This window comes from Colias croceus, chromosome 26 (assembly GCF_905220415.1).
Source record: "Colias croceus chromosome 26, ilColCroc2.1".
Lineage (NCBI taxonomy): Eukaryota > Metazoa > Arthropoda > Insecta > Lepidoptera > Pieridae > Colias > Colias croceus.
In genome coordinates, this window is record NC_059562.1 from 5,075,074 (window position 1) to 5,102,088 (window position 27,015).

The 27,015-nt window shown below is 36.5% G+C and overlaps 2 protein-coding genes across 3 annotated transcripts in view; one reads left to right on the forward strand and one right to left on the reverse strand.

Annotated features, from left to right (window-relative positions):
- Positions 1-19,268, forward strand: part of LOC123703531 — a 29,923-nt gene extending 10,655 nt beyond the window's left edge. Inside the window, exons 12-16 of one of the 2 annotated variants that reach the window (XM_045651580.1) lie at positions 6-13,780; positions 15,441-15,551; positions 15,858-15,984; positions 16,372-16,601; positions 16,868-19,268. In XM_045651580.1, the coding sequence (XP_045507536.1) occupies positions 6-13,780; positions 15,441-15,551; positions 15,858-15,984; positions 16,372-16,601; positions 16,868-17,776 (15,152 nt within the window). In that variant the 3' untranslated portion in view covers positions 17,777-19,268. Of the gene's footprint in view, positions 1-5; positions 13,781-15,440; positions 15,552-15,857; positions 15,985-16,351; positions 16,602-16,867 lie in introns of those variants that run through there. The other variant, XM_045651581.1, reaches the window with a different exon arrangement.
- A 5,972-nt stretch (positions 19,269-25,240) lies between these two features.
- Positions 25,241-26,414, reverse strand: LOC123703495. The gene is made up of 2 exons (XM_045651521.1): positions 26,146-26,414; positions 25,241-25,825 (listed from the first exon to the last, which is right to left on the reverse strand). Exons 1-2 carry the CDS (start codon positions 26,327-26,329, stop codon positions 25,320-25,322), a joined length of 690 nt encoding a protein of 229 aa, XP_045507477.1. The 5' UTR covers positions 26,330-26,414; the 3' UTR covers positions 25,241-25,319.
- Positions 26,415-27,015: the final 601 nt, after the last annotated feature.

Sequence of the window (27,015 nt, forward strand, 5' to 3'; positions counted from 1 at the left end):
AACAGGTTACGAACATTTGTTAGAAGCACAAGAAGCTTCGCCAGAATATCATCCGCAATTATGGCAAGACCCTTTTCTGGAAAGTCCATCTATTAGCAGCGACGAATCCTTAATGGTCGTCAAACAGCGTAAAAAGAAAAAGAAACGAGCCCTCGTTGTAGATCCACTGAAACTTGACTCTGAAACAAACAGTAATAAAGAAACTGAGCGCTCTAATAGCATAGGAAGGACTAAATCAACTTCAAGAGACGCCACACCGCATCACAGCCAAAGCAGTCAAGATGCAGATCACACAGATACAAAACCCAGCATTGAGTCCAAAGAAGATAAGAAATTAAAGAAGGAGAAAAAACAAGAACTTAAAAAAGAAAAGAAGGAAGTGAAAGAACGAAAGAAGAGAGAGAAGTCAAATATCAGACGTGAGACTAAGACAGACAAACAGGAGGAAGTGGGTGGAAACCTAGCGCGATTAGTTGGTATGAAAGTTGTTAGGAAGACTGATGAAGAAGACAAGATTGATAGGAACAATGCTCTTAAATTACAGAGCATAAACAATGATGGAAAAATGGCCCAGAAGGCTGATCAAAATAAACTAATGGATAATAAAAATAATAAATTGAATAACATTAGCAATGAAAGCAAACCGTCTGATAAATCACATGAGAACAGCTCTGTCGTTTTCGATGGACTATTCTCTATGGAGGACATGAAGTTTCCGGATACGCAAATTATCGCTCAGGATAAAACACATAACATATTATCTTTTAACCCACTCAATCCCCCTCCATTAGCTCGCATCAAGCCAGATGTAAAAGATAATACGTCAAAATTAAGTACAAATAACAAAATCAACGAGGAAGTTAAGACAAGTGTAAAAAGATTAATTGATTTTCGCCGTCATAAGCCGGATCATAAAGTGGGTGATTTACTGCAATGCAAGGAAACACTTTTGAGTGAGCAGGCCCTACTCGAAACTGCTAGACCGAAATTAGTTCCAGTGCCGGATATTCCAACAGCTGTTATTGCAAAAAATTTGGAATCCCCAAATGTGCCAAAACCCCAGTCTTCGAAAGAGACCAATACTCGAAACAACGTGAAATCTTCCGAAAACAAATCTCGGCAAAAGACGAATAAACTACACGAAAAAGCTGCAAAAGAAACAGCCAGTCAGAGAGCTTTCGAAGAATTCCTTAAGCTGCAATCATATAAAGCGGTGAATCTGTTAGCATCGGGTCCACGACCACAGCCAATTGCAAAAGTCGATAATGTAACTCAGAAGAAATTTGAACATTTATTGGGTCAAAACGTAAAAAATCCATCATCAAAAATAAATAAATCAAAGCCGCAAGATTTATCGCAAAACAGTGTGTCACAGAAAGTAACACCAAAGCCACCTTGTAATGTAGATGTTCCCATAAATAAAGATGTTACACCGAATCCAACCCAAATACCTGATACGAAATACCCCACTACGATATATGATCCAACTCAGCAACATTTTCAAAATTTTTTAAAAGAACTACAACAAAGTATTAACGCGGGCACGTTTGTCAAACAAAAGCCGGAAAATAAATCGGCCGAGAAATTGACAGGACCCAAGATTTTAAAACAGAAAATAGCTGATAATGCACCGAATACTTTTGCTCGTCTTAGCTATTTGCATAAAAGTAAGCAAATGGAGAATAAAATGAAGACCGAAGAAAAAATGAGAGCTAAGATTGACTCGAATCAGTTAACTACGGATCTTGATAAAATGTTGCATCTTCAATCAAATGGCCAAATTGTTATAAGCCGAGTGAACAAAAATCAAGTAAAAAAATCGATAGATCCAATTCCCGTTCGGAGCGCAAAGAAAGAAACGTCTCCAATCTCGAAAATTGCACAAAATCATCCGCATCTCATAAGCTCTATACAGGCTAAATCTACAATTGTGAATTATAATCCAAACATAAATTTGCATAATAATTTGAATCCCCAATATTCAACTAATGTTAAAGTTGAAACTGCTTCTACATCAACCGCGTTGTCAGAAAAAGATCAAGCCGATTTAGTGCTTCTCTTGAGGCAAAAAAATAAATTGAATGCAGGATATTTTGCTCAAAATAATACGAACTTCAATAATCAGTTTTATTCATCATGTTCCACGACAAATATCATAGATTCAACATTGAAGTGTCAACCAAATGTACAAACGCAAAATTCAAATTTATTACAGCAACCGATCCATAACTCCATTTCAAATATATCTAAACAATCTGAGACATCCGTGATAAAGCAGATATCAGGGAGCAGTCAAGACCTAATTAAATCAATACCAATTTCTAATGAAATAAAAACAAACATAAATACGAATACTGTAATTAAAACAGTTAATTCTGTTGCTCCAAAGTATATTCAGTTCAAAGTTGTTCCAAAAGATGAACAGGAAGTGTATGAAATTAAAAATGATTTGAACTTAAAAGAGAGCTGTAATTTTCGGGATTCAAAACCAAAGAAGGAGATTATTGAACATGTGCCCATGGTTGACAATTTTACTCATTTGGATGAATACTTACGTTTTCATAATAATTTTCAGCCAGTCCAACCTCTACATGTACAAAACATGGATAAAAACACAAATGAAGTTGCCCCAGCAATAATACCAGAACCGCAAATGAATATGTTCACGACAAGTAACATGGAAATAAGGAAATCTGAGAAGGATAAATTAAATATTATGATCTGTCCCAGCACTCAAGAAAAAGTAGAAACTATAATAACACCGCCCGTGAAACATCCACCTTTTCAAGTAAAGCCTGCTGACACTAAGAAGAAGTCTGTGCCAAAGGTTGCTCAAACTGCAACAAAACCGCAACCGGTTGAAACACCCAAGAGTGACTGGGAAAGTGTTCTTGACGATCTCCTAAAACACAAAACTCCGAGCCGAGGCCCCAAGGCTCTTGACGTCGCCCTCAAAAAGGATTCTTTTGATAAACATTTACCACAAAAACAAAAGACCGAAACAAGTACAAAGAAAGGTCGTGGAGTTAATAATGAATCAGCTATTAAAAATGATGATGCAGCTGCGAAGAATACCATAGATTCCCAAGGTCTCCAGCCCTTTAAAGAAACTAATTCTTTAAATTCCGTGCTTGACAAGAAACCGAACGAGCCAAACTCGACCCAAAAGTTTGTTAAAGTGAACTCCAAGGAGGAGGAGGACCCCTTTATATCAGGAATACATAATTCTGACTATGACTTATTAGATGAACTTATGGACGAAGACCTACGCCAGGAAATTGATGATGCATATTGCCCCATCGATCTTTATACTCCGAAAGAAAAAGAAACCTTAAATACAACTAGTAGTACCTTTATGACTACAGAAAATTTTATTCCCAAAGAAATTACAAAATCAACTGTATCAGATCTATGTGCAAATATTCCAAAATCAACAGTATCTGATCTATGTGCAAATATTGGAACAAATGTTCAAAACAATGTTATTAAATGTAACAACCCAAAAAGTGTTATTTTAAACATACCAAAGAGATCTTCCAGTATTGCTCCGTCGGACAGTAAACCCCGTGTTATATCAAATGAGTTAATCGTGAGCAAGACTAAAGTTGACAAAAATATAAGTAAAAAATCGAAAGCTAAGCAAAATATCACACAAAAACCCACCATAAAAGCTGATACCAAAATCATCACTAACAATTTACAGATCAATCCTAAGCAGTCAGAAGGTGTTAATATTACCACCCCGATTATAAGTATCGTGAAGAAATCTAGAAAAGGAAATTGTATTTCAAATATATACAAAAATAAATTAGAAATACCAACAAGTTCTATACAGACTGTGGATCCAGCAAGAGTTATTATTGCTCCGCAGTTAAAAGCATCACAGAATTTGATGATGGATATAGGTGTGAGAAATAACTCACACCAATTACATCAACACACACTTATTGCATCAAGCCCATATAGTGTAACAGCAACATCAAATGTCGGCTTAAATAATCTTCCGCCAACTTTAAAACAAGTTGTAAGTCCTGTCATTGTGAATAATTTTGTTGGCTCAGCATTGACAAAAACATCCATAAATACTCTACCGACGCAAAAAATTATAACTTTGGATGGACGAGACATAAAATTACAATCACCTGTAATCGCAGCTAATAATCTTAGTAAAAATAACGTTACTACAGAATGTAGTATTGCTCATACGCAAGCGAAAAGAAAAAATCTTACCACAAAATCTGGATTGAATAAGACTACAAAAGTTAAAGATGATGCTAAAAATTATCTTAATCGAGGTTCCTGCTTAGTAAAATCCATTGTACAAAATATGGATGCACTTAAAAAGCCAAGTATAGATGAAGCAATTCTTAACAACGAAAGGAAAGTTTTATCAGAAGTACAAGAAAAATTACAACATGTTCCAAGTGAAAAGTGTGAACCAAAAAATAATATTGTAATCAATAAGAAGAATTTATTTGACAAAGATATAAAAGCTCAAGAATCTACAGAATCTAAGAATAATATAGTGACAGTTAAGAAAAAGATATTTGAAAATGAGGTAAAATCATGTGAATCGAAAGAAATAAATAGTAATCAAATTTTGAATGAAAAGAGTGTATTTAAAAATAAGCCAACATTACAAGAATCCTTCGAGGAAAAAAATACATTACCAGCAGATAATAAAAAGATATTTGAAGAATCTGGTGTTACAAAAAATATACTTACAATACAGAAGAATTTAATTGAAAATCCATTATATTCAAAAGAAACTGTTGACAAAGAAAGGATACAAAACAAAAGGATGTTGATCCTAAATAAACAATCAATTCACAATTATTGTCGAGACCCTATAGCTCTTTCTTACTCTCCACTGAATCAATCTACACCTGTAGATAAAAAACTGAAAATTGAAAAAACGCATACGATTCCGGCAGGTTCTGTTTCAGAGAATATTGCGAAAAATTTCAATTTAGAACAAACATTAATGGTATCTCGATCACGAACATGCCAAGAAGTAAATAAGAAGGAAGTCAAAAAATGCTACGACAAAGTATCATTATTAGAAAAAGACTGTGTAGATAAGATTTTATCAGAACAATCAAATATTGATAGCAATTTAAGTGGTAATACTACTAGAATAATAGATCAAATTAATGGAGTAATAAATGCTGAGGTGCCAGTTGTACAGCAAAAATCTAACTGCTATTTAAAGTCTCCAAATGACTTGAATATTTGTGAAGAAGCTCAATCATCACAAAAACTCGGAAAGTCACTATTAAAATCCAAAAAAGGTTTATTAAAACAAAACGATACACATTCGGCTTACCCAGATATTCAGAAAGATCTTCGAAAGGTTGTAGAAAATCTTTCTAGTAAAATTCCTAAACTGAGCAGTAATAAACAAACAACAGAAATAAAAAACATCACTACAAATATAAATGAAACTGTAAAAGCAATTGATATAACAGATGATAAAAATAAACTGATTCAAAGTCCGAACCTAGACAAAATATGTAAACTGAGCGATGAAAATCAAATACCTGAAAGTACCATTGACGTGATGAATTCCGTCCTCCGTGAAACGAAAAACTCTGCATATATAAAGCAAAAGGATATCTCTATATCTACTACTGCAGGAATCGAGTCCAATTTAAATTCCTCAAAAGGCTTTATACATACAAAAATTGAAGAGCATACCAATTCAAGCAATAAAGAAGAAAAGGTGAAGACAGACCCTTTATTGGACAAGTATAGAGATCAAATATATTTCGAGGAAGTACCCCGTGAACCCAATGATGATCCATTAAAAAGAGTTATCAGAATAAAGTTACCTAATGGATCTACTTTTAGAGCTACCATATCTGGAAAACTTGATATAAATGTCGATTCAATATTTACCGATCCTCAGATGAAATCGATACTATTTAACAGTACTATTAAAAATAAGAAATGTACCCTCAACCTTAGACAGGTTACGGTCGCTGATAAGAATAATTCGGCAGAGAAAAATTTTGTTAACGAAATTTTATATCCAAAAAATCTATCTGATGATCCTGAAACAATAAATCTAATAAGCGACGACGAAGAGGCAAGTAGCGAAGAACCTATTAAATATGTTTTTCAAACAGAATTTGGTGATTACTGCGTTCCTCTTATTGAAAAAGAAGAACTTCTAAAACACCAAAAAAGATTTTCACAGAAGTGCTCTGTGAGAATAGAACGAGGTGATATTTTTAAGAAAATTCGTGCAGCTAAATCTTGTCTAAGTTTAGAATCGAATAAAATATGTGGTGTTCAAGATTTACAAATAGTTGACGAAAAGTTACTAAATGAGGATGACGATAATATTATTGAAATAGATGACAGCTCCAACGATTCTGTAAGCAATATAAACATTATAAATTCGCCTAAAAGAGAATCAAACATAAGGCCCAAACTGAGCACAGACCTTGACGTGCTTAAAAACTCCATCATAAAAGGACTTCGTATCTCTAATACTTTAGAAACAATAGTCGATGATGAACCGACTATTCTTGAGGAAAATGAGTCTGCTAAAATTGGAGATTTTGAAAGCATTTTAAGAGAATCAATGAATGAAGAAAAAACTAAATGGATGAGCAGTTGTTTTGTGAAACTTATTAGGTGTGACAGTGACATTTCAATAAATAATGACAAAGAAGATGCAGATGTAACACCCGATGATTTACCGTCTTGTTTACATCGTAGCGGTTCGTTCTCTATTTTAAATGATTATTTGATTGATAACGTAAATTTAGGAGATTACATAACAAATAAAACAGACGAATCTTCAGAAATAAAATATCAACGTAGCTTACATTGTGACTCAGAATGGCTCTTGACAAAAGCTTCTCTACACGATATAGCATTAAAAAATGTTCCAATTGACAATTGTATCCAAAGTGAAGAGAGACCTTTGAATGAAATTCATGACGTTTCAACGGACTATGAAAGTGATTTAGACAGTAATTCTTCACTTACTACTGAACATAATATTAACCAATGTGTGCTTCAAAATCAAAAACCACCGAGCTTAGTATCAATCGTGACTAAATACTTCGCCAATAACCCCATGATTGACTTGTTAAAACCTATTGTTAGAACTATTGAAGAAAAGTCAGTTCAGTCAGTAAATTTGAAAAGAAAGACTATGTATGTTTCAGATCAAGATATAACTAAATGCAAAATTTCTAAAACAAATGCCACTTTAAATAAAAAATTGAAATGTGTTGCTCCTAATGATACTTATTTCCACAATATTGTTAATACTGAAGCCGTTGAAGGAAATTGTCTCAAGAACGATATTATGGTACACAATGAAACGGTTGAAGAATTTGTGACGAGTGATGAAAAGACTTCAATTCTAAATAAAGACGAAATACAGATATCAACTACCAAACAAGAACAAGAAAATAAATGTGAAAATAATATATCGAGTAATTTGAAAGAAGATAAAATAATTACCGAAAACACTTCGAGTGATACAATTTTTTCAGATGGCAATGATGACTTAAGCATGACTACGTCAACTACCAAACAAGAACAAGAAAATATATGTGAAAATAATATATCGAGTAATTTGAAAGAAGATAAAATAATTTCCGAAAACACTTCCAGTGATACAATTTTTTCAGATGGTAATGATGGTTCAAGGATGATTACGTCAACTACCAAACAAGAACAAGAAAATGTATGTGAAAATAATATATCGAATAATTTGAAAGAAGATAAAATAATTACCGAAAACACTTCGAGTGATACAATTTTTTCAGATGGTAACGATGACATAAGCATGACTACGTCAACTACCAAACAAGAACAAGAAAATATATGTGAAAATAATATATCGAGTAATTTGAAAGAAGATAAAATAATTACCGAAAACACTTCGAGTGATACAATTTTTTCAGATGGTAACGATGACATAAGCATGACTACGTCAACTACCAAACAAGAACAAGAAAATATATATGAAAATAATATATTATCGAGTAATTTGAAAGAAGATAAAATAATTTCCGAAAACACTTCTAGTGATACAATATTTTCAGATGGTAACGATGACTTAAGCATGACTACGTCAACTACCAAACAAGAACAAGAAAATATATGTGAAAATAATATATCGAGTAATTTGAAAGAAGATAAAATAGTTACCAAAAATACTTTCAGTGATACAATATTTTCAGATGGTAATGATGGTTCAAGGATGATTACGTCAACTACCAAACAAGAACAAGAAAATGTATGTGAAAATAATATATCGAGTAATTTGAAAGAGGATAAAATAATTTCCGAAAACACTTCTAGTGATACAATATTTTTAGATGGTAATGATTGCTTAAGGATGACTACGTCGTCAATAGATGAAGAAGGTGACAGTGAGAATTTACGCACCACTTCATGTTTTGATTATACATATATAGGAAGATGCGTTGTTGAAGAATTTCTCAAACGAGAAAAAGAAAGTTGGCACGAAAATAGCATACAAGTTAATAAAACAAAATATGAAGGCATTACCGATATCAAGAATAGTACCGATGATATGAATGATAATGATTCAATTAGTAGGGAACGTACGTTAACTGATGAACATTGTAATATAGATAAATTGAAGAATTTACAGACTACTCTTTGTGTCGATGATTTAGACACCTTAAAAGTCGATAATATAAACGAAGCTAAAGAAAACTTGACGGATTCAATTTTGGTTAAGGCAGAAACCAAAGATATGTGTAAAAATATAAAAGAATTAGCTGAAAAATATAAAAACGTAACCATCGATGAATCGCCCGACGTTTTAAATGAAAATATAGCTGCGTCCATTAACGATGACAAAGCTGAACATACTGAACTTAGTGAAATAAATCAGACGTCCACGGATATGAACCTAAAACCGAAAGATGTACCACTGTGTCATAAGACTAATAACAATAACTTAGAACTGGTGTTACCGAAATCTAATGTATCTGTCCAAAATAATGTTACGTTACTTTATAGTGCAAATTCAGAACTTATGTTAAAAGGTTCTGAATACAAAGATCCAAAAATTGGCACTTGTTACTTGTTTCCTTTGAGAAAATATTTAAAAAAAGGAGAGGAAAATAAAGTTTTTAACGTATTAACGGTTAAAACTGAGCATTCAAATAATGGAGTAATTGAAAACACACCTGATGAAGATGACTTCCATATTATAATTCCGAAATTAACATATTCTAGACATAGAATGGATACAAACTCATCTTTGCAATATTTAAACAGTTTTATCAAAAGGAATTTAAAGAGGAAGAGAGGTTCAGTTGATACTAAAAACAACGAGAAACGTTATCGAAAAGGTAAAAATATAGACTATCCTAAATTAACAGTGACCGCTATGGAAAAATCTGCATATGTCAAGGAATTTAATCGATTAATAAATTATTGGAATAATGTTGAATTCTCCTTTTCTCGATCGTATAATGAAGTTGAAAACTTTGACGTATGTGACTTATTAAAATCTTGGCCTATACAAGGTACAATGAATGTTTTAACAAGTGAATGTAATGACGAAAATGTCCTATTCATATGCGATAACGATGAAGTCAAATTTGATAATGATCCCCTCCGAAAATCATTTGCTGAGGAACTAGCATCGGAGTATCAAGAAAATGAATATAAATCAATCGAAATTAATGAAACTAATTTTAGTATGGGTTTTGGTGAGGGGTCCGACAGAGTCATCCAAAGTTATGTAGATCGAAATACTCTTCCAAAAATTTCGGCTGCGACTCTGTCGGACGTAAAACATGCCCAGCCGTTTTTATCATTCGAGTATTCTGAGAATTTGAATAAAACAAGTGAAGATAAAATCGAAGTTACAGAGCGTTACATTTCGTATATTCGTCTTAAAGACAAAGTCCGTTCCTTTTTCAAAAGGACTGCAATCGAGCTCAATAAAGATTGGATATTAAATAACACGAAAGAATGTAAGAATAATAGCAATATGTATGAAAACTCAAATTTTCCATTTGATGTGAATAACTTGGATTTTTTTGGGGTACCTTATTGTGAATCAGTGGTACAAGTAGTTCAAGTGGGGCAGCTTCCAGTTAGCGCTGCAGCTCAAAATCCGGTTACATGTGATCCACGCGTTACTCAAGTGACAGACGCTAGTCCACCACAATGCTCTGCTGAAAATAGTCCACCTGATGGTTCTCAAGCCTCAATGAAAACTGAATATACTGAATTAACTACAGCTGATCTAAGCATTCCTTCCATTCAAGAATATGATAGACACAATCAAACAATGAATATGTTATCTCAAGAAAATCATAAAATGTCGTTCTCAGACGAGAACATACCAATAGAAACTGAGGTCAATTCTATCGTTAAAATTGAAATTGCTGAGGAAGTACTCGAAAATGAAGAACAAAATGAGAATGTGGAAAATGAACTTATGAATTCTGTATCTAATCATGATTCAAATAGAAATTACACGTTTGATTCAAATACTGTCAACTCAATGGATTCTCAGGATGCATTATCATTTGAATCATTAAATAATTGCACTCCGTATTCTCAACATGAGGAACAAAGTGAATCGAGTGAAAAAACGGATCAAATTGCTCATGCTATGAATGCTGCTGGTATAAATACACATACTGAATCAATAATATCTGAGGAATCACAAACAATTGGAAATGTTTTATGCGATAAGTCTAACGAAGAATCGGGAAACGTAACACAAACTTCTCACGAAAGTTATACCAATACCACTACTATTAGCGCTTTAGCTTTACAGCAAGCATTAGCTCAAATATTACCACCACCTTTGAATCGTACTAATTCTTCTGAAAATAATAACCAAAATTCTAATACCCCTTCTCCTCAAGTTCTGCATATTGTGCAAGGGAAGAATTCTTCTGTAAATCAGCTTACATTAGTTGATAACTCTCAAAAATCTGTTATAAACGCTTCCAACTCCACACCTGTCCTGCATATAGTTCAAAATAAGGGAACATCAAACTCGTCAACATCTTCTGCACAGCAATCAAATTCTTTCAATGGTTTATCTTTGGTTGATGGTAGTAATATTCAACAAGGAAGCAACCAACTTCTACACATAGTAAACTCTGGTTCGCAAAAATCTAATGGTAATACTGGCCAACTACTTAAGCGTGTTAACCTATTAACTAATCTAAGCAATGTCCAAGGTAATACGGAACAAAAAATGGTTCAGTTTGTGTGTAAATCAGCTGATGGAAAATCAATTCAACTGAACGCACCTCACCAACGAAGCATGGTCCTGAGATTACAACCTATTGAATCAACAAATGTTCAAAATAATAATTGTACCAAAAAATCGGACAATCAAAATGATTTGAACAGCAATCAAACAACCAATATTACAAATTCCACCAACGGCAATGAAGGTATGACAATTCAACAAGAAATAAAATCTAGGTCAGTTTATGAAGAAAATTATGCAAAATTTATTCAGAATGCTGGAAAGCCCTCTGCTCCTGAAAAATCTACAAGCCTTCCAAAATTTAATCAAGCATTTGGTAAACAAGTTTTTCAAGATGAAAACCAAAAAGTAAGTGACATGAATGAAAATCATTCGCATATGTCATCCGTTAACACCACTAGTGAAAATTCGGATTGTCAGTCTGACAACTCAATGAATATTGAACAAATGGGTCAAATGAGTAGTCCACCATTACTGCTTAGAAAATCACCTGTTCAGATAACTTCGCAGTCGCCATCGCAATCAAATTTAGTCCAACAAATCAAACAAACCATTACCCCAATGAATTTACAGACTATGCATGGCGGAGTAATTTATACGAGACAAATACCTGTAAATATAGGAGGCGGTCAAACAATAAACCTTATAACAGTTCCGAGCACTGAACTCGTAGACGATTCAAACCAAAAACAACATAATCAATCTGACATGGAACAGTCAATTATAAAAATTGTGCCGCAGAATCAAACAGCTTCAAATACTGAGATGACATCTGAAGATAATAGAAACCATGGATCCAATGACTGTAACCAAAGCACCCAACCTCAAGTATTAACTCAAATGCGTATAAAATTACCAATGCTGAGCAAACCATCACAGATGGTTTCGGGTACAAGAGTTGTTCGACCTTCATTTTTTCAAATTCAACGTAATGTAATAGGAGGAGCAAATCAACCGGTTTATCAACAGCTAGTATTGACCGCAGCACCTCCTCTTGGTCAGCAAACAATTAGATTACCGCAAACACAAACGAACAGATTAATTAAAATTCCATCTGAAACAAATCAAACATCACCGGAATCTCAAATGAGTTCTTCAACGCTAGAACAACTTCGAGAATTTGACATGGTCCTGGAACAAGTCAAAGAGAGAAGCACAGTTCAACCAAACCAAACGCCGACAAGTAACACATTTAATAAGATACATATTTCATCGACCGATGCACCAGAAGTTACTCCGTCTTCAAACATGGGTCCTTCTGAGTCTACACAACAAGTTTTATATACAATAGGCAATAATGCATCTTTAAATGTCGCTTATGTAAATCGTAAAACTACTGTGACAACATCTTCACCATCGGTATCGACTTTTGTGCGATCTCCAGATTCGTCAAATATAAACGATTCACCGTCGTCATCATCACAGAATCAATTACCTCACAGTTCTTCATCAGAAGCACAAACAAGTGAAATGTCATCAGCCCAGAATCAACATAAGGCAGCAAAAATTAATACAAAAACTAAATCTAGGCCTAAGTCCTCTTCTCATCCATCTAGTTCTGTAAAAATTAATACTGTGACACCTAAACCATCGACGCAAAAGCCTTTTGAAGATGAACAAACAACTCAAAGGATTCTTTATATACTGGCGGAATACAAAGAACAGGTTGAGAACTCGCCTGACAAGGATAAACCGGCACCGCGCAGAAGATCTAATCCTCCATCGAACCCTGGATCTTCAAAACGAAAGAAGAGTTCGAGCGGATCTCGTCGTTCCGGCACTCGTGATATGAGCCCAGTACATGGCGAAGACACTTGCAGGACAATGGGATCTGAAGACAGCAGTTGCGGTACTTCACAAGGGGATTGCACTGAAAGTTGCCTAGACAGTCATTCTCCTCAAGACAGTCCGCGAAAAGTTGCTAGAAAACTTACATTTGAACATGAAACTCCGACATTACCGCCCCGTCCACAACCACAACGGAATGTTATAGTGGCAGACGGGCAGACAATTACAGTCGCTCGAAGCAATGCTGGTAAGCCAACTACAGCGGTCCTGATGCCAGCAAATTACATCTTACCAGTCTCTATGGTTAAGAGCGGTCAGCAAATTGCAATAGTTACCAACCGCGGTCCAAAAATATTGACAGTAGGTGGTGGGGAAGGAGGTGGTAATGCTGTTTTGCTTCAACGTCTCATCGGACCTGGACTTAAACCTGTTCTCGCTAGGCCGGGAGTTCGTCACGTGCGTTTGCCGGCTGCTGCTCTTCACAATCTCCAAGCGTTCACTCTGGGTCAAGCTGCTGCGAGTCAGCAGCCGGATAGCACGGCACCGTCCATGACACCAAATCCGCCGGAGTTGGTCGACACCCGCGCCACAGCATCACCGTGGGCAGAGCGCGAAGGTCAAGACTCTAAACTGGATAAACAACCCAGTCCCGAATCCTCGGAACCGTGGAATCTCACTTCTTCTGATCCTCACGACTATTCCTACGAGGAAATAGTGCGGGGGGACAATATGGATCGCACAGTGCTCGTAAGTATTTCCTGGTACTTTTAAATGTTAACTGGCACAAATTTGTCCGCTATAGAAACGATTATTTGGTGTTTACACACATTTTGAAACTTCAGGACGCGATCCCAGACCGATACAGCCCCGATATGGAGGCGCAAAGGATATTTGATAAGATGTTCGACATTGACACAAAAAAGTCTTATTCACAAGACGATTCACCCCGTTGCGGTTATGATATTGACGCGTCAGACTGCGACGATAAGGCCTACCACCAGGTGAACATATCGTAGTCCTGACGCAGACCCTTCAAATATTAGAAGCCTCTAGTAGACCTGCACGCCTCAGTTTATTTTGTCAGCTTCTCTCTCTCGTTGCGTGTATGGGTAGTCCGAAGTATAGTTATATAGATGCGACGTTAGCGATTTAATTACATGTTTTTTTACTTATTTATCATAACTTATAATATTAACTAGCTTCCGCCCGCGACTCCGTCCGCGCGGATGTCGGTCTTCGCGTGGATGGTTTATTTCTCCATTTTAAGTAAATCTGACAATGACATCTTATAAATATCTATTGGACACAAATACGGCTAGGCCTATAATAATACGCAACGTGTGTTCGCGGTTCTACAGAACAACGTCTATGGATAAAACTGAAAAATTAAGATTAAATTTTTTCTACGTATTTTTCCAGGATAAAAAGTATCCTATTTTACGCCCTGGATAATAAGATATAATTACCTATACCAAGTTTCATCGAAATCGAACCGTTAGTTTTCACGTGATGTCTTCACATACAGACAGACAGACAAAAAATTTTTGATCACATATTTGGTTTTGGTATCGATCCAGTAACACCCCCTGCTATTTATGTTTTCATTATTTTCAATGTACAGAATTGACCCTTCTACAGATTTATTATATGTATATATAGATCAAAACAAATATTTTATTTTTTAAAAGCATATTCAATGGTAGACGTTAGGACTTCTAGGATTAGGTTAGTGTGGATTTATGAGTTTTATGTTTAACGGTGTTAATCTTATATATAACAGACGGTATTTATTTTTTCCACGCTATAGTAAAAACAGAGAACTTTGGACCGTTTATATTCATCCGTTTTTTATTCATCTGTCGCATCTATATTCTATCGCGTACTTTATGCAAACGACCGACCCATTATGTAAGTCGTTAATGTTGCCTCCCATCATTGTCTTTGTCTTTTTACTTTTCTATACGTTTTTACCTTCTTATGTTAGGAATTGTTGTCGCTTCCTTTCAATTATATCTCGTACATTAGTTAGTCTAAATAATTGTCTTTAATTTTGCATGGAGTCCGTTCGTCAGTTACCATTTTTCGAGTATGAACCCGCATATCGCATGTCATTCTTCATGAGATCTTCATTATTTTGAATGGCAACTAACTGTTAATTAGTTAATGACACAGAACTGAGGTGTTCAAACACACTACATCCAAAAAGCTTATAAATGTTTATTTGAAAGTGAAAGCTTATTATTTGTGAGTAATAAAAATGTTTTTGTTCGCTTTCCGATTTTGTCATGTAGTATTCTCTGTTAGTGTAATTAGACTACAGGTAATTTAAATAATAAAGTGCGTTCTAAATATACGGGAATAAGAATATAAATAATAGATTTCTCAGTTAAAAATGGCTTTTATTTAGGTTGTGCACAGAAAAGATGGTACAACGCAACGCCACCATCGGCTGACTCATGTGTCTGCGGCAGCTTTAAGGCATAGATATGCAATATTGGAACACGAACTACGGTTACAGGTACGGTTACAATTTTTAATCTCTATTTGATTTTTTTAAGTGAAACTTCTTTAGGCGCATTGAGAGTAAAATTTTAAGGTCGCGTCATGGAGTAAGGCGTCGATTTTGGTATCACTTCTGACATGTTTGCTCGGCACACACTCTTTTTAAATTGTCAATCCATTATACACAATAATATAACCTACTACATCATCAAGTAGTTGTGATTTTGATAAATTCATAACAAATCTGCTTGAGTGTTAAGACAAGTGGAGTTTTCTCTTAATCATATAATGGTACTATGTCTTTTCGTGAATTTTATTATAGAAGTCACTATCAGAAGAATGCGAGGACCTCGGCGTGGACTCCCCCTCAGCGTCAGAGCTGTTCCCTGAGGCGGAACTACTTTTCTCGTCATCTCCGGCGCACGAGGCACCACACCATTCACATACGCGTAAGTATCTTATAATTATTTTTGTTTATTTTACGGTTCAAATAAGTGAACTTTAATTTTATCTTGTCACATACCAAATATAGTATTTTCTAAATTCTTCTTTAATTCTAAACATACCAATTATGTGTACCTATCACAAACATTCACGTAATTGTGAGTTAAGAGCATGTTTAAGTATAAGGTTATTTTCAACCTTGTTTCAATCTCTTTTCTTTTATTTTTATTTTCAATTATTTGCATATATTATATAGTTTTTTTGTGTTATTTTATGTTAGTGCCTTTATTTATTTTCATCTTTCCTGTTAACGATAGAATGGTAGCAAATCTTTGTTCAAATTTAAATCTTGCCCTAATCAATCTTTTCTAGGAGATTGGCATTTGTTTCAGCGCAACCGACCCTAAGCCAGAGCGTGCCCCAACCGGACATGGACGACCAGATAGCCACGGACCAGCTGATCGGGGAACAGGTGCCTGATGAAGAGGAGCTGAACATGGCGCTGGGTTTGGATGGTATCGTGACGGTCAGCGGTGATGGCACCATCACGCTGGATCCGCAGGAGTTTGCGAGGTCCCACCCAAATACTACGTTCCATAAGGAGCCTACAGATGAATCTGAGGTTGGTGAATGGTTTAAGCATTGTATGTTGTTTTGCTGTGTAATTATAACTATATTATGTTTCAATTGCGATAATTTAATAGTTTTGAGCATAGGAGTACATTATTCAGAATATAAGAAGATGTTATGTTGTATGCATGTAAGTGTTATTACAGTTTTGTATGTTGATAGCAGTTTTAAAATTGTGTAAAACATAATAATTTAATTGAGTGAATACGAGTAATTAGCTTATATAATAATTAATAATATATCTTTTATACATTTCAGTTACAACCATTCACAATAGCCAACGTGAAAGGAAGGCACATGACGTCGACAATATTCCACGCGTCCCGCGCGCCCGCTACCGTGCTAGTGACGGCGCCGCAAACCACCGTCATATCGCAGGCCACGCCCGATGGCGGTGTGCAGAACAATCTGAAATACTCCGAAACAGCCACGCAAAGCTTGCCAACCGTCCTCGTCAAAGACAATGGCGTGTCGAAATTCGACTCAATCCTCAACGATCGGGAGCTGCACCTCTCCAACACGGCCTCGACCATCATACATTCGTCCGGCAACGCGACCCAAGTCATTCGCCGCGTGTGCTACGACGACGACAAAACTGACCCCAGATTCCTGGACGCAAACCTCATGGACGATCCCAAATTAGAAGACAGGGACGCGACGCTGGGATCTATGGCTGACGTCGACGATGATAGATCCTCGCCGGAACGTTCAGAAATGTTCTGGGAGTCGAACTCGGCGTCCGAGCGGTCCGAGTGCCGCCGGCCATTAGACTTCAGCAGCGACAGCGACAAGTGCTGCAAGAGCCCTTTCGAGGAGAACAACTCGACGGACTCGAGCGGCATCGGCACGAATATAATGCGGCTAGATTCCGTGATTAAAGACGGGCGCGGGATCGAAAGGAGCGGTAGCGCGGATGGTTCGTCAGCGGATGACACGCATCCTCCATTACGTACATACCCGCCCAAGCGTATGTTTCATAATACGGAAAGTGAAGCGGAAAGGAGCACGTCGGGCAAGACTCGCGCGGGCTCGTGCGGCGAGGCGCGGCGCCGCGCGTCCAACCGCGGCGTGGTGAAGCGCGGCTGCCACTGCTGCGGCGGCTCGCCCGCACCCACCAAACCCAAGAAGTCTCGGCCTAGGAAACCCACCACGGACTTCACAAACTAGACTTAACCCCGCCCCGTTGCGAGACTGAACGCGATCTCCTGCACTATATCTAGCTGTAAATCGATATTGTTGAACTTGTTTTGTATATATTTAAATGTAGCCTCGGTTCGCGTGTGATCTATTTTTGTTACGTTCGTTATAAGTTTAGCGGGTTCCTTACGAGTTAGATAAGTTCGGTCACCTGACAGTTCAAATGAGTTTTCTTTTTTTAGAAGTCGATTGCTTTCGGTTCGACCGTCGATACTTCGCTTCGTGTACATTATTCGTATCGTATAGATAATATATGACTGTATAAAGATTCACTTCTTAGGCTTAATTCTTAACGGTAAGTGTTTCCATTAGGTGATAAAAGCCATACTCAATATGTGTATTTAATCTTATAGCGTTATAGGTAATGATAAAAAAATATATTATAATAGCCCTTCTTAATGCTAGACTGATTTTGTAGCTGATGCTATTCGGATTTTAATATTTTTTATCGGCGTATAGTTTTAATCAGCGACTTCCAAATCTGCACAAATTTGATAAGAGATGTTTAGGAATGTTGTTTATTTTTTTTTTTCGAATACATAAAAATCGGTGCCAACGTTTGGCGTGCTCCTTGCGTTCATGAAGGGTGTTATTTTACTGTACATTTAAAGTACTCGTAGGAGTTAAAGTGTGGTATAATCCGGATAGTGTAAATAATTTCGTCGCTCGATGTTTATTACGGGGACGCTCTAGTCACTAAACAGTTAAATATTTTTCCCTCGATGGCGGTATTCAGATTTGTCTGAATTTTTCTTGGCTTAAAGCCGTATAAACTTACAGTATTTCACCGCTTGTATATAACATAGATACGATTATATTACATTGTCTTGACGGCGCGGCGTGTTTCTCGTATCTTGTAAATAAAAATAAAGACTTAGTGAAATTAGCGGATACGGACCCTATTTCGGTCCCATAGTAAATTGTATTTCAAATATGTTTCTGTGTACTCGTAATCGAGTTGAAATAATCATAGTTCGTTATTTCGAGTAGACGTAAGATAGACTTATTATTAGATAACATTAATACGCGCCTCCGGTTTTCTCTTGGAAGGATAGGAATTTTTAATGTGAGCCGAATTGGAAGGATTGAGAATATCGGATAGAGGCGTTTTCAGTGTTGTTTACGAATTTTGTGACTTTTGGAACAGTTTAATATATTTTTTTTCTCTTGACGATTCTGACGTTTCTTACGATAAGATTTCGATTTTTTATATCACATGCGTTGTTATTGTTTAATATTGCTGGTAAGATTACCTTCGATATTAATTCTTCTATAAAGTATTGCTGAAGCGTTTTTTGTTATATTTTAAACTTGGATGTTTTATTAGCTGTGTATAAACTTTGGTGTTAAGAAGGTTACATCATTATTTTATAATTTACCGGAAATGTGTTTTCTTGATTATGTAAACGTACTACTAAAAGTGCTACATAAAAAATGATCATTAAAACTTAACTATTAAATATTTCTGTCTTTTCTTTCTTATATCCCTAAATGTAATTATTTCAACATTTATGATATTGACATATTATTTGCAGTACTTCAGCAAGCAGTTTTACACAAGTTGTTCTACTACTAATAAACAAGACATACTCTAATACCTATTTCTGTATTTTTTAATATTCCTAACAGTTCTTATCTGTCAAGTAGAGAAAGAACCAACAAACCAGAAGTTATTAGGATACATTTACTATTCTTGCGTGATTCTTGCCAATTCTTGCTTTATTAGTGGTTTCTTCTTCTTCTTCTTTTTTGTTTATGGCCTTCCCGATCCCAGTAGAGACGGATTCTGCCAGTGTCCAGTGTCATGCATGCACAGATCAAAATTGATCTTTAATTTCAATGACAACGGTTATAATGTAGCAACTTGATACTCTGTGCTGAGGAAAAATCACGGAAGAGATTGAGCAGTTCAAGTGCGGGATCAGTCTTACCTGGATAACCAAACAGGACAAATACAAAAGCAAAGCATTAAAATTTAAGGTTATTGACTTGGATAAATTTGGATAAAACGTTAACAAATGAGGAGGGAACCAAACACAACAAACATTTAAAATTAGTGGGACGGGGAACATCAGGGGGAAGTTGATCTAAAAGTGAGGAATTTCGCTTAGGGCACTCAAAAAAAATATGGTCATTGTTACCTTCGTCTAAGCCACATTCGCATAAGGAGTTATCACGAGCATGAATTTTTGCTAGGTGCACTGGGGTGGAAGCATGACCTAGTCGGAGACGACAAATGGTTGACACTGTAGATTTATTAATATTTTTAAATTTGGAAAACCACGGCTTGCAGGGAACCGTGGGTTGTATATCTCTAAAATATTTAGCCTTGTTTGATCTATTCCACAGAGAGTTCCACATACTTTCCAGGCGAGACTTAGCAAGGGGGAGGAGATCGTATGAATAGTTTAAGTAATGTTCTAGGGTACCGCAATACATAGCTGCTTTTGCTAAGGAGTCGGCTTTCTCATTACCAGTAATACCCGAATGGCTTGGAATATAAACTAATAAGACGTTGAGGTTTTTTTCATAGCAGCTAAAAAGAGAAGACCTTATTTGAAGAATAACTGGAAAATTAGATTTTGAACGGAATGGATTCGAAGATATTGATTGAAGGCAACTTAGAGAATCAGTAAAGATGATAGACTTTTTAAGATTACGAGAGTAGATGAAGTTGATGGCTTCTAAAATAGCTGTTGCCTCGCCAGTGAAGACAGAAGAAAGGGGAGGGCATTTATATTGTAGAATTGTTTTAGAGTTTGCATGCCACACAGCTAGTCCAACTGGTAGCCAATTTGAAGATTTAGAGGCGTCAGTATAGAAATAATTGTAATCGTGCCAACGAGATGAAATGAGCCTATTGAGAGACATATTTGCGTCAGGGGAACTTTTAATTATACCGCAATTTAAAATAATGGAAGGCTTAAAAACTAGAGCATTGTAATTTGTTAAATATAAAGGGTGATTATTAAGTTGAAAAGAAGGGTCTGGAAGGCGATAAAACTTAATAAGGCTTTTAAGGATACAAGGGAAATCAGATGGCGAACGTAAAGTACTAGAAGTGAGAGAATGTAATAGATTCTGGAGCTTGTTAAGGAGAGGATGTGAAGGGAACTGCGTTATTTTAAAAAAGTATTTATCGGCTCGTACTGTCGGCGAAGAAACAGAGGTGGATCCACAGATTCTACTTGGAGAGCGCTAACTGGAGACGATTTCATCGCACCAAGAATGAGGCGTAAACACTTATATTGAATCTTATCTAGTTTTATCAATGAAGATTTACTACAAGGCTCAAAAATAAAAGATGCATAATCTAAGTGGCTCCGGATTATTGCATTATAAACGAGTTTCTGGCAATATGGATGGGAACCCCACCACACACCGGCGAGCGAACGTAGCACATTAACATTTTTCTCGCACTTTTGTACAATGTAGTCAATGTGTGCAATACCACTTAATTTTTGATCCAACACAACACCCAAAAATTTTACCTTACTGACCACAGGAATTATTAAACTGTCAAGAATCACCACAGGGGGAGAAAAAGAACGTTTTTTGGTGAATACTACAACATTACTTTTAGCTGGCGATAAAGACAGACCATGGTCATTCATCCAAATTTCTAAGTTGGATACTGCACTATTAAGGCGTTCAACGACATCATCCATATTGCCAGATGAAGCATACAATGCAATATCGTCCGCATACTGTAAGATTTCGCAAAAAGGAGTAACAGTATTTTCTAAATCATTCGTGTAGATTGAATAAAGGATTGGGCTCAATACTGATCCTTGGGGAAGGCCCTTAAATGTAATTCTACTTGAAGAAGAGCCGCGCACATGAATATATCTAATCGTTAATAGATTCATGATAAAACGTATCATCCTCGCAGGGATACTCATCTGTGACAGCTTATGTCTGAGTACCGGAAGATGGACGTTATCATACGCTGATACAATATCCAAGAACACACCCACCAAGAATCCTTTTTGCTGAAAGGCCAAGCGTATGTCAGTGGTAAGGGTATTGAGGCTATCTAAAACACTCATGCCTTTCCTAAACCCAAATTGAGAGCGTGCAAGGAGATTATTTCTCTCAACGTACCACTCCAGACGGTTTTTTATTAAATGTTCCATTACTTTGGCTAATGTGGAAGAAAGTGCAATAGGTCTGTAAGAATTAGGATCAATAGGGTCTTTACCAGGTTTTAAAATCGGGATGATGAGTTGGGATTTCCAGGAGTCAGGGGTAGAACCGGTTTCATAAAATAAATTAATCAAATTGAGGAAATATGACTTTGCTGAACTATTAGATCTACTTAAAAATGAATAGGGGATGCCATCTAGCCCTGGGGACGAATCTTTTAGGCCTTCAAGCACGGTATCCAGCTCTTGGCTAGAAAACGGGCTATCTATTTCATTAACATTGTTATTATTACATATAAAATCAAACGGAGGTACGAGAATAAGATCCGCAGAAGGGACAAAAGGGGGGGCTAATTTATTTATAAAATCATTGAGCCAAATATCAGGATTATTGGAAGACGGGTTGACATAGGAAAGGGAACCACGGAATCTACGAATATTCTTCCATACAATGGATGGTGGTGTAGTAGGTGATAAACTCTCGCAGAATCGTATCCAACCTCGTTTCTTTTTTTTGGAAAGAAATCGTTTCGCATGAGCAGCATTTCGTTTGTAAATAATAAAATTTTCGAAACTCATATCAGAATTGTATCTGTCTTCGGCAACCTTTCGCTCAGTAATCACCTCAGAACATTCATGATCCCACCAGGGAGGGGATATTTTTCTGGGAGAGGATGAGGGGGTTCGCTTTACAGGCAGGGTTGCAGAAGCAGCAGAATGGAGACAGGAAACAAAGGAATTATATGAGAGCATACAATTCTGTCGAAGAATTTCTGGCAGACTAGCTACCTTAGAATCAAGATTGAGTGCAAAAGAGTCCCAATCAGCGCTTTCTAATTTATATTTAAGTAAGGGAGGAAAAGAAGAGGAGGGGATATGAACAGAACGGGAACAGGAAAGGAGAATTGGGAAATGATCACTACCATACGTAGAGGGAAGGGTGCGGCAGGAAAGGGAGGAGGCTAGTATAGATGAACAAATACTCAAGTCGACTACAGTTCTAGGATTTTGCATGGGGGAAACTCTTCTAGTAGGGGCACAATCATTGATTACACATAAATTTAGATCATCAAAGAGGTCCACTAAAAGTCGTCCAAAGGTATCACACATATAAGATCCCCATGAAGTATGGTGGCCATTGAAGTCTCCCATAACTATCACGGGAGGGGGGAGAGAAGAAATAATTAACGATATGTCAGGGATGACACTGGAATGAGGATGAGGTATATAAACAGATAAAAAGGAGATATCAAAGACTCGCACTGCGACGGCGTTGAAATACCGCCCATGCGACGGAAGAGGAATCTGGGTGAATGGGATCGATCGGTTTACAAGTAGAGCACTTCCAGCATAACCGTCATCCCTGTCATCCCGCAAACAAGAAAATCCCGGAACCCAATAATGGGAACCAGGAATTAACCATGTCTCCGCGATGGCAGCCACAACAGGTTTATGCAAGGCAATTAACTCTATCAGATCATGTTTTTTGCGACGAATACTCTGTGCATTCCACTGGAGGAACACCAGATCCATGGTTTGAAAGTATGGAAGAAAAGCGGGAGAATCTTAAGGCAACGTTGGACGGTAATTTTTCGGGGTATTCATTTATTAAACTTTCAATAAATGATAGACACAAATCTAAAAGTTTTTCATTGCGCGAAGGGGCCGAGGATGAGGTGGTATTATTATTAATTAAAGCGCACCCATTGGGGAGGGAAGATGGAACGTCGCGAACAATGGCGTTATGAGCGCTTGTATTATAAGTGGTTCCCAGAGTAGCCCTGGGGCGTGGAGGTCTCATTACAGTTTTTTTGTAAGAAACCGTAGGTATAGATTGGCTTGATAATGTGAGGTGAGATTCAGGGGTTACTGTGTGGATGGTGGATGGATGGGTCTTAACGTTTTCTGCAAATGTTTTGCGCGAAGATGGAATCAATTTAGATGCCTCTTCAAACGCGACACCTTCAGTCGCCATCAACAATTTAATCGCTTTTTGACGACCCTGCTCTGGGCAGCTTTTATCAGTTGCGAAGTGGTTACCAGTGCAGTAGAGGCAGGACGCCTCTACTTCTTTTTTGGGGCAGCTATCACCTGAATGCATTTGAGTGCACCGATAACAGCGTTCTTTGGAACGACACTGTTCGCGAACGTGGCCGAACCGACAGCACTTAAAACACTGGATAGTCGGAAATTGATAAACCTCAACCGGCATGGCAGTGTATAAACAGTATATTTTATTGGGCATAGTTTGCCCCTGAAAGGTAAGAACTACAGTTTGGGACGGTGTCCAAGATGTCACTCCATCAATTTTCTGCTTTTTATTTAAACGCCTCGCCTTTAAAACCTTACCACGTCCTCCTGGAAAGTCTATGTAACTTACAAATTCCTCCATTGACCATTCAGTAGGGACACCCTTGACGATGCCCATACGGGTTATATGGAACAAGGGAATAGTGGCTTGAAATTTCGCTTCCTTTAAACTTGAAAAATTAAGAAAATTGTTTGCATCTGCTGCTGAAGTAAATTGTACCGATATTTTATTACGGCCTATAGGTCTGACACCATCTTTAGTTATATTCTGGACACGGTGTTTATACAAGAACGAACCGAATTTAATGGGTCTTATACTCAGTCCAGCCGAAGGGTCTTCCTCAGTACGAGACACATATACTATGTATGGTCCACTCTCTTCGCCAGTGTAGGATGGGGGATTCAAAAGAATTGGGTCAATATACGTAGTTTGGGAGGCTGGGATAGTATAGTCGTGATCAGGGATATGGCGTTTGGAGGGTAAAATGTCAGAGTCTTTAGAGGAGTGATCGGAACGGAGCCTTTTGTGGCCCGTAGACTCTGCTTCCATCATTTCACTCTGTAAATCCGGTGGTTTATTAAGATCCGGAGGGTCAGGACCCATATTGCAAAAGGAAAATTAGTTTTCTATTGCTTACCCAAACAGCACAAACACAACAAAAAGTTTGGTATCACTAAAAAAATAATAAGATAATAAAAAACAAAAACAATCTCTGAGACACGTGTTTTCTCCGACACAACAAAGCAGCGAAAAAAAAACTATTAGTGGTTTAATTAACAGCCTTGACTTATTTGACAAAAATATTCATGTATTGCCAGCCTTAAATATTTGACAATGATAAGAAGGTTCAATAACGAAACTACAGTATAGAGATCGTCACGTGAAATAGGATCATCATCGTAAGTACCTATAGAATAGGAAAATTAACAAAAAGAAAAAATATGTAAGCTTGAAATATTTCTTTATTTGTATCACAGTTTAAAAAATCTTATCCATAAAGCTATCCGTTACATTTATGTTTAAAAAATTCCTAAACAAATTCAAAAATACACAAACTCTAATCCATTCTTTCAGAGGACCATTTTCTCTTCTCCTTTATTTTTCTCATTACCGATAATACTTCTATCCTGAATTCTAATCTTTCGTCTTCAGAATATTTTACAACTGTTGGTAATAATGAGGCAAAGAAGGCTTCATCCTCGTTCATAATACGAGGATCATTTGATTCTTCTATTTCTATTAATTCGTTGTCACTTTGGTAATATTCTCTACTACTTTTATCATAACTTTGTGTACTTTTAAATGATGCATTCTCATTATATACCGACTTTTTCGACCTCTTTCTACTGCTACTTTCTTTTGGACTGTCTTTTTCCACTTTCATGTATGTTTGGGCTTCTTCAGCGGTGAATTCTGAATTGCTGTAATCTACACCTGTCATTTTTAAAAGGAATTTCAAATGTTCATAGAAAATATACTTCTTTTTCGGTCGACCCATTCTTGTTTTGAGGGATTTCGTAAAAGTATCACGAATGTTTGTCCATTTGCAGAGCACATGTTCACCTGAAAAAAATTGCAAAGATTAAAAAAATCTTAAATAATTAATTATAACAAATAGGTTTAATATCTTTCTGCCCGAAATTTGCCGGCCAAAAAAATAAAAAAACGGAATGGGCTCGGCATTTACCATTTTTTTCATTTGAATAAACTAGTTCAATAATGAACGCATCTTCAACAGCTGTCAATGTCATTCGTAACGTCAAGATACTTGTCATATTCGCAAAGTAAATATTTCTCCATGATGCGTCACGATACGGTTTGTTTACCGCTTGATAAAAGTATTGAAACAACTTTAGGAATACAATATCATAATATTATCTCACCCATTAGTCGCTTTTCTTCGCGATTCATTTCATTGTAGCCTTCATCAAGGATACCGAACACTTCTTCCCAAGCCGCTCTCCTTTCAACGCGATCTTTGTAGTTTTCTAACGATTTATCCCAAAGACACGGCCGATCTCTGACACATTGAATAAGTTGTACCACGTCGTATTTAAATTCTCTCATAGCGAACAATTCAGAATATAAGTACTAATTATTATTATAATTTAAACTAATTTCTAACTTAGTTGTACGTGTTTGCACAATCTCTGTAAACACGTCACTGGGTAAGTCAAAATGTCGGATCGGATCGTATGATATTGTCTCTCTCTAAATGTATGGGTTGGTAAGGGATAGCGGAATATAATAAAGGTCATCGACTCGTGACGTATCGTACATGTTGAAAAGTTCGATTACCTATAAAAAAACTTAAAAGTAAATAATAAAAACTAAATTATTTTAATTCTTTTACATTTAAAATTATCACCAGGTTAAAAGGTACCTACGAATCATGCATGTGAGTTGTGAATGGAGCTTTCACGCGAAAAATACTGAACAGATTCTGATGATACATGGCAGCCATGCAGCTATAAGTACCAGAATAACATATTATTATGACCTATTAAAATATTAGGTACTTACTTACATGGTTTGTCGGCTATAAAATATAGGCTTCAGTTGAACTTTGTGCCCTTGTCCAATAAACGGACGTTATACCACCAGGCACCAACCAGTATACCTACTAATATATTCATGCAGATCGTCACTACTCACTACATTCTTACCTAGTACAATTTGAAAATTTTTCTTTATAAAGAAAATTTTTTATAAATTATAAATCCATACTAATATTATAAAGCTGAAGAGTTTGT